General features: G+C 44.7%; 1 protein-coding gene across 2 annotated transcripts in view; it reads left to right on the top strand.

Annotated features, from left to right (window-relative positions):
* Positions 1-966: 966 nt before the first annotated feature.
* USF3 (upstream transcription factor family member 3) overlaps positions 967-9,124 on the top strand; it is a 26,377-nt gene continuing 18,219 nt past the window's right edge. Inside the window, exons 1-2 of one of the 2 annotated variants that reach the window (XM_084501054.1) lie at positions 980-1,048; positions 7,514-7,611. Coding sequence is in view for 1 of the 2 variants with exons in the window: in XM_084501053.1 (XP_084357179.1) it covers positions 1,001-1,048 (48 nt within the window). In the remaining variant the exon portion in view is untranslated. Of the gene's footprint in view, positions 1,049-7,513; positions 7,612-9,124 lie in introns of both variants that reach the window. The other variant, XM_084501053.1, reaches the window with a different exon arrangement.

Here is a 9,124-nt window from a genome sequence, read left to right as displayed (position 1 = left end):
CTGGTACCCAGTACTGGAAGGCTCATCTCTCACTCCTCATTATTATCCTCACTAAACTCCACTAAACTTTACCTCACCCTACTCCCTTTTTACAGTATGATAGCATTGAGGAAGATGGACCCCAGCATTGACTTTTGTGGGAGTACTTTTGTAGAGTCCTGTAGTACTCCAGGGCACCATGGGATAGCAAAAAGTGAACTTGTTTTTCCTGGTTTGGACGAGGGCTGCCTTTTTAGGAAAAATCCTCATTTAAAAAAAAAAAAAAAAAGCAAGGTAAGGATGTTACCCTTTAGGTGTGAGTGATGGGGCAGCTAATTAGGAGTGCTAATTGCAGGGGGTGGTGGGGAAGGGTAAGGGTGTCTGAGGCCAGTGTTTAATGACAGAAACAACTTTTAATTTTTTATATTTTATTTTTTTATTTTTATTTTAAACATTTTTATTACTTTTTTATTTTTTATTTATTTTTTATTATCCCTATCACATGAGTTTTCCATAAGCGAAACGTTTTAAATGGGGGGGGGACAAAATAAAACTTTTATTTTATTTTAAACTTTGCCGGCCACCGGCTGTGGAAGCGCTGGGAGCCCGCAGCGCTCCCGAGCCCCCCTCGGGGCCCTGTGGGGCCGGTAACGGCCACCCGCCGGGGCGGGGCCTCCCGGGAGCTGCTTCCCCTTTAAGAGCTTCCGCCCTCCCCCGCTCTCTCATTGGCTGTCCGGACTGCCCATCTCCCCCAGTTCCTGTTTCGGCCACCTGAACTTGCTGACGGCACGCGCCGCCAGCCTCGACCCCTCCGCCCTCCGATTGGCCCCGCGCCGCCTTCGCCCCTCCCCTTTCGAGCGAGCGCCACCTTCCCCCGCCCACCTCCCTCTGATTGGCCGCGGCGGCTCGACCCGCGCCGTCTGATTGGCTGCGGCGGGCCGCGCGTGCGGGCAGCAGGCTCGGCTGCGCGGCAGGGGAGCGGAGAGGAGCAGAGAGGAGACGGCGGCGGCGGCGGCGGAGGATGGTGCCCGCCGTGGGGGCGCCGCCGCCCAGCCCGCCCAGCCCGCCGGTGAGGGAAGGGAAGGGAAGGGAAGGGAAGGGAAGGGAAGGGAAGGGAAGGGAAGGGAAGGGAAGGGAAGGGAAGGGGTCGCCGTTAAGCCCCCCCCCCCCGACCGTTATTCTGAGGGAGGTGACGGTTGGGGGGCGCGCGCCGGGCTTCGTCCTGTTGCCATGGTAACGGCGCGTGCCCCCCTCCTCCCCCCCCCCCTCCCAACCGGGCCCCTTTGTCCGTGAGGGGGGGAGCGAGCGGGGCCCGGTTGTGTCCGGGGTTTGTTCCCGGCGCTTCCCCCCCGGCTGTGCCCTCAGCTCCTGGGGGAAGGAGGTAAGGATTCGGGCCGAGTTCAGGCAATTTTGGCGGCGGCGGAGGCCTCACGTTGAGCGGGGTAAGGCAGGAGGGTGCGTTGGGTCGCTGGCCGTCAGCACCTCGAAAATTGCATGCCTTGATTTCGCTTTTCGCATAACATCTTCGCTTTCTATTATATCGCACGCAGATGCGCTTATTGAAAGCATTAAGCAAAGGTAACAGTGGTTGCACGCCCGGCGGTCAGAAGTAGGTGATGTAAAAGCTTGGTTTGGAAACACGGCTTTATAGTTTCTTTATTTCCTCCGTATCCAGTGTGTTGGAGCAATGCTGGTTATGTTGATTGTGTTATACAGCGCTTTAACAAACTGTGGGGTGCTACCTGTCACACGTGTGCAATAAGCAAACAAGCAAGAAGGAATAAATACGGAGAAATGGTCCTTAGTATTATTATAAGGATTTAGAAGTGTAATTCTGGCTTTCAATTATTGCTATAATAACAATTATTCTAAAATAATACATACTTTTTGGAGTGAAGTAGTTTTGACAACTGGAAATACATTCATCACTGGGCAGGAACTAAACTTAGAAACTGTTCATGTTCCAAGCGCGATTTTAAGGTGAGAATAGATACAACCACATAGTATTTGGGTATTACTGCCTTTCAGCATGATGTTATCAACAGCTGGAAGGATTTTAAGAGTGGAGAGAAGACTGGTGCTGGAGCCTGGAGGAGTCTGACAGCTGCAAGGAGAGAATTAGGTTGTGGGTGCATGCTGGGGGCTTTGCTCCTTTGGCTCCTGGCTTTCTAAGCAGTAAGTGCTCCCGAGAGCCGAGCGGGGATGGACTGAAGTGTCTGTCAGGTGTGTGGCGTTGTGGTGTGCGTCTGGCACGTGCCTGCTGTGTGCATCATGGGCTCGACTGTTGTAGCCGAGCACTAGCCTTAGGCTGCGATTCCCAAGACAGCACGTGAAGAAGGTGGCAAAAATTAAGCAGCACTTTTCTGCTGACCCCACGGGCTGAGGTGCTCCAGCCTTTCCCCTTTCTCTTCTTGTGTCAGTGTAGAGGGTGCTTCCAATTTCTTTAAGGGGAGGAATTACAGAGCTGCTTCTGCGTGTTGTTTGTTTGTTATGATTTCAACATGCTAAGAAAACAAACAACACCTCAGGCTTCCAGGTACTGAAGTCTGACAAATCAGTCAGCGGGGTGACTTGGAATTGAGCTCTGTTCGCACGTGCCTTTACTTCGCAAAGCCGGGTGGCACAACGTGTGTGGCACTGCGCAGTTTGGGCATGAGTTAATGTAATGCATGGATTGAATTTGGATTCTAAGCAGCATAGAAGTCAAATACTCATGGAGGACATGGGTGGGGTCATGCTGAATTTAGCAAGAGCCAGTCAATTGTTTAATTTTTGTATGGGTGCTTGTGTTCTTATAATAATCCTTTGGATCCAGGATGGTCTTAAAGTTAATTTCGTAAATGACAGATGCCTGGGAAGAAATAGAAGTAGCATTTGATGTGAAGGGATCTTCAATGAATCACGGCTGCTTACATCTTAACTTTTAAATATATATATATATATTATTACACTCATGTGTGTGTATAGATATATACACACACTTATTGTGAAGCTGTTGCCACTCAGAAGGGTAGTGAATGAGTGTCACAACACAACGTTTCAGCTGATGCTGTTTTCTGTTAAGTAACATAATAATGAACATTGTCCACAAATACCAGAATCCCGTTGGAGATGCGTGCCTAGCTGTGTGCACAAACCAGATGGTTTTAGGAAAGCGGGTATATAAACTGTGTGTATATGTAGCATCTGACAACATTAATATCTCTAAGAGTTTAATAACAGGTTGAGTTACTGTTTTGGGGCCTCTGAAGACACGTTACACTTGTCTTCAGCTTTAAGGACTGCTCACCTCTGGTGTTTGGAGTCCCTTTAGCTAGCATTCTTCATCTCTGTTATATTTGTGACTCCAAGTCGAGTCCCTCAGGTACATACTTTCCTATTTTGAAGGGTTTCAATCACAACGTGGTTCTGGAAAGTCAAGGGAAAGCATCTTGGATGAACCACTGAGCAGTAGGGCTTCCCTTTTTTCAGACTGCAATAAAGTTTGTAAGGATCGTAGCTCCCTGATGAAGTAACGCTGTGAAGTGCCACACTTATATAATGGTAACGTAATGCCACGATTAAATACAATTCCAGCTTTTACGTGTGCACTTCATTTATCCAAAGCGTGCTTTGTTGTGACTTGACAAGTGTAGCACTGCTGCCATGCTCTGAGTAAGCACAAAAGTGATTCTGCTGTGTGCACAGGGTTGACAAATCTTGTGCAAACAAAGTTTGTTTCCTGTATGAAGAGTTGTGGCGTTACTCTTCTAAGATGAATGAGTTACTTTGAAGCCAGGACGTGATAGCGGGGCTTTGACATCAGCCAAGCCGTGTGCCTTCGTGCTTCAGATGAGAAGAAAGTAGCGGGCTGTTAAAAATGTGCAACCCCGATTGTGCTGGTACTTTCAAAGAACCAAAATGAGTTCTTTGGGGCCCCTCTCTAGTGAGGCTGGATCGATTAGAGCTTGAATCTAGTAGCTTATAAGTCTACGTGCACATTTCTCAGATCTTAGGATCTGGCAGTCATTGGGATGCCTGACTGCTTCTGTAGTCTGTAGCGAATGGTTGGCTTGTGGGGCATTAAATTCATGCCGGCCTTCACCCTTTGCCTGCTTTCCTGCATCAAAATAGCTAGAAATTGTTAGCTAGAAATTGAACACTGGTCTTATGTTGTCTGCAAACTGCCTTTTCCTCAGTGCCACAACTCTTCTTTCTCATTTACTACAAGAATAACATGGTTCTATGCCAACGCGCTTGCACAGCCCCATGTTTTCCTCTCTGTGGCTCAAGTTCAAAACTTCTCCTGCTGGAGGGGACTTAGCTTGTGCCTCTGTTTGGAACGGGAAACTTCAGCAGTTCTTTCCTTCATTTAAGTGGAAGTAGGAGAGAGCTGAGAGCTTTAAGATATTCTTGCCAAGGTAGTCCCAGGTGGCAACTGGGGGATAATTTCAGACAATTATAGAAAAAAAGAAGATGGAAATAAAGCATTTCCAGTTTAGAGGAGGGTTTTCTAGTGAAGTAAAACTTGCAGGATCATGATATTTGTCTGTCTGTTGTTCCTGTCCCTTGCCATTACCCATTTGTTTCAAACTTCCACAAAGTAATAACTTGGAAGTCTGCTTTTAGCTTCTTCTCCATTACTGGCGGTGAATTTCTAAAATAGTCCTGTGTGATTTTTCTGGTGTTCACAGAACTATTTACCTCCAGATAGCTTGTGTACATTTATTCTCCCAAGCTAAATAACTCGTTCCTAAAGTAGACAAAGTAATGAATCCAGATTTCCTATGGATTTGCATCTAGTTGTGCTGTTTTTCTGGTGTCTAACATACTGATACTGATTTTAAATTTCTTTTTAAATGTGGCTGTTAAGACAGCGTGTCTGTCCTAGTCACCTGGTCTCAGATATCTTTAATTCTGACCTCTCTGCTACATCTGAGATAGTTTTGTGTGCTACTGGCAAGGATAAAGTTGCAAACTATCTGTCAAACATCCAGACCGCAAGGTGAGTCCCTTATTCTTGGAACTGAAGAAGTTGCCTGCTGACCCCTTTTATCTAGAAAAAAAACTTTGGAGAGCAAAGGGGAGAAATAGCTCTCTTCCAGCTGCTAAAACCTTTTGGTAGGAGCCTGGAATAAAAAGGACATTGCAAGGTTGTGGGGTTTTGCTCATTTTTGTTGGGTTTGGAGTGGTGGTGGTTGATGTTAAAGCTTGTTACAGCTGATGGTAGTGAAAGTACTGTTTCTGAAATCCTGTGCTGACCTTTTCTGAAGGACATGGCAGTGCGCTCTGAACAGGTGCTTGGGAAGCGCTTTCACACAGTTGCTGTTTTGCAGGGAAGTTTGCTGTTCTCATGCTGGGAAGTCGATGTTCGTAACCGAATCTCAGGAAGGATCTCTTCTGCATGTTTTGTAGCATTTCAGTTCTAGGATATTTTGCACTGCTTATTAGTTAGGGACTTCAAGAGAGAACAGCAAGTTGTTTTAGCAAGTGCCCGTGCTTCTGGCATAGCTACAAGAGGACGTTCTTCCAGCTAACCTGATACCTCCTCAAGACCTTATAAACAGACTTTGCGAGGATCGTTTGTAGTGGCACAGCAGGTCAGGTTTAAACCCAAAAATTAAGAGGAGTATTCTGGGTGCGGTAGCGAAAATAAATGTTTCTGTGTTGATTTTAAATCGATTATCGAGCCCTGTAACCCAGTACTGATCTTTGACTAGAGATTTCTTTTGGTGGCAAGGTCATATCAGAAAGCAGAATCAGATTAGCTGGTGCTGAATCTAACTTCTCATTTGTTCAGTCTGTCTTGAATGTTTCAAATACAGCTCTCCAATGGGAGGCTTCCTCAATTACAAATAATTGTCTAGCTTCCACTAATCAGAGACCAGGAAAACTTGCATGTTACCGCTTTTTCAGGAAAAAGAAAGGACCTGTTCTTCAGGTGACATCCTGCCAGAAAGGTTTGGCTCCCTGCTAGATGCTTCTGCACCAGAGTGGAAGTGCACTCACTGCCGTGGTACAGGCTGCTTTTGTCCTCTGCTACAGGGAATGACGGCCTGTCACAGAAGGAAGCTGTCTGCACACCACTCTGCATCCACTTAGCCTTCCCCCTCAAAAAAAAGGTCTTTGCCTTTTTCAAGCATGATGTAATTAGCTATGTCTCCAATTTAAAATTAATCTCATGTTTTGAAGTGCCCAGTGGATCACTGAGCATTGAAAACCAGGGAAATGAGCAGTGTCTTGCAGCTTAAAGAAGTGCCTCATTTTTTCTCACTTCTTTCATGAAATGGGTATGGGGTAACCTTTGAGTCTTAAATATCCAATGAGCATGGATGGTATCGTGAGGATTTCCATGGTCATTTTTCCCCCAATTTCCCAATAAGAGTTCTGGCCCCTTTATTTTGATTTAAAATAGCTGGAGACCCTCTTTAGGGTTTGTGATTTTAACTTGTGTGCTACTTGTGCACTAATCACTCTTTGCCCCCCGGGTGCCTGCTTCCATATAACAGTTCATCCTACTCACAGGAGACACAGTTCCTGTAGGCATTTCATACCACCTCAGTCTGTCTGTAATACCACAATCATCCACACAATGAGTGAAGGTGGCAGCAGCTCGCTTTTGGATGCTAAGGTCCAGAGGTGCCTCTCCAAACAGCTTTCAGAACAGCAGAGCAGGTAAGAGAGTTGGTTCAGTGAAGTGGTAACTCCTCTCTGTCTCCCACAAGGTTTCAGTGAATGAGGTCAGAGCAAGAAGAATAAACAGGACAGGTGGATCTTCAGAAGTTTCTTAAGCAGATCTGGTCAGGATTTTTCAGATGAACGGCTCTACAGCAATACTCTCTTGAAATGGCGTGTTAGGAAATGGTCACAAGCAATTATGGCTTTAATATTACGGAATTTGTAAGTATAAACCAAAATGACTGTAGATGTGGGAGAACATTGCAGGAAGAAGCTGGCTTATCATTCAAACAATGTAGTTATAGAGGGAGAGAAAAAAGACTGCCTTTCTAGTTCTCTTGCATGACCTTATGCAACATCCTTATGGAAACTTAATTGCTTTAAGTCAGTAGGAGGGAAAATACCAATGTCTTTGAGGTTAGATAGTACAAACAAAAGAGGTAAAAAACAATTCTCTAAAAGCAGTGCCTTTTTTTCCCCCATCTGTTGTTTCCGGACAAGTTAAATGAATGAAGTAGATTCTATAACGAGCTGTAGTTGGTCGGCATTGGTTTGCTGACAGTAACTTTTGCAGAAGCTCTTGGAGCAGCCTGCTTGCTCAAGGAAATTATCAGCTGGTTTGAATTGGGAACCTGTGTTCTGTGAAAAGCTGAGATAACTCTCCCCTGCCCTGTCATCTCTCATACACCCTCCTAGACCAACCTGGCCCACCCTGGTCAGCCAGCACGTGGGTGCTGTAGAGTTAGTTGGTGGCAGAGCTGAGCAGTATCCATCTGCTCACCGTCAGTGTCAGCGCTGACCTCACCCGTTCTTCTCGGCCCGGACTCAAGTTTTTTTTGTAAACAATTGGGAATTTAATGTCTTGGATTTCTTTTAGGTCTGTCAGTGGGCCCGGCTGTCATCAGCATGTGCAGTAACAGTGCAGTAACAATAAAACCTTCAGTTCTTCAGAAACCAAACTAAAAGATACCAAAGGTATTTTTCCTCTTGAAAAGGACTGTTTTTTCTTGTTGTTTTCCTGTACAGTAGTCTTAAAAGGTTACTTTTAGCAGCAAAAGCAGTTGGTAGGTAGGTAACAATCACAAAGATAAAGCTCCAAGTTAAATTTTCTGCAATTGAGAATGTGAAATGAGCATCGAAGCGTCTCGAGGGGAGAATAAAGAAAAGGCAGTAAGTCGTGGCATTTTATCTCAAGGGCACCTTGCTTGTGATTAAAAGCTTGAATTAAGTCCCTGGTTGAAGCTAGCCTTGTGTAAAACATACATGGAAGACTGGACAAATAGTCACTTGAATGAAGAGGACACTGTCTTGCTGGAAAGGAATTAGCATTTGTGTAGTAGTTACCCATGCCTTGGAACTGATCTTGGCCGTAAATCATGACCTGAGGTACGAAACTCCTAAGAACTGCGAGACTGTAGCGCTGATTAAAGTGCATTAAACTTAAATCTCCAGAAGACAAAGTATCTTTTCATTTCTGGGGTTGGCATTGCATTTAAACTAAAACCAGTATTTCAAGCTAACGTTGTAAGAGCTATAAACTACATCAAGCTTGGGAGTAAATAGCCATAAATGGCCAATTGCACCTCCTTGATCTGTCTAAAGAATTTATAATTTGGTACGTTATTTCTGCAAAAGATATTCAGCTGAGTCAAGTGAGCATGTTGCATGACTGAACTTAAAATGTATTTGCCCCTGAGCTTATAAAGCAAATACTCGTCTTCTGCTGTGGTGAATCAGAAAATGAATCTCTCCTGAAAGCATTACTTGACATGGAATAAGTAGAGAAACCATTGTTCAAGCTTTGGTGTGGTGACAGCTGCTAGGAAGAAAAGGAGGTAGGATAAACATTATACAGCAGCCCACAAATGTCTCTGCCTCAGCAGCAATAATTTAATTTTTAATTTTCAAAGTCTGTGTTTTCAACAACTCTTTAGAATACCACCTCCCTACTGTTGCCAGCTCTGTTTGGGGGTTTATCAAATAAAATGCAAAGGATTTTCTCACTATAGGATAAGAACAAGAAAAAATCTTCAGTTCCCCATCTTTCTTTTCATACAGTCTTGAAATAGATGCCCCAGGGTGGTATACAAGTGCTGTTTAATACATCTAACCACTTCTTTTCAAGGAGCAAATTGGAACATGAAATAAACTAATGGGTTAATTAGCTAATGCGTACAGCTTTGTTTGTTCTTATCACTCCTCTAAAACTGCTTTGAAACTTTGGGGGAAACATTGTTTGAATTGTGTGAATCTCAATAAGCTTCTGGCTTGAAGTAATCCCACAGTAAAGTGAAGTTGGAATAACACTCATGGCACTCCTGTGCCCTGTTCCTGCTGTAGGAAATGAGCTATACCTCCCAGCAGAACTGAAGCATACGAAATGCAAACTTACTAGGTATTTATATTTGGTATTTTGTGAAGCTAATACATTCAATGTGGTGGCATCTGGCTTGAAATATGCAGGGAATGGCACTGATTAGAAGAAGGT

This window comes from Aythya ferina, assembly GCF_964211825.1.
Source record: "Aythya ferina genome assembly, chromosome: 1".
In the NCBI taxonomy this organism is placed as follows: domain Eukaryota; kingdom Metazoa; phylum Chordata; class Aves; order Anseriformes; family Anatidae; genus Aythya; species Aythya ferina.
The sequence above is the reverse complement of the archived record's forward strand: the minus strand, read 5'-3'. Positions and strand labels throughout refer to the sequence as shown.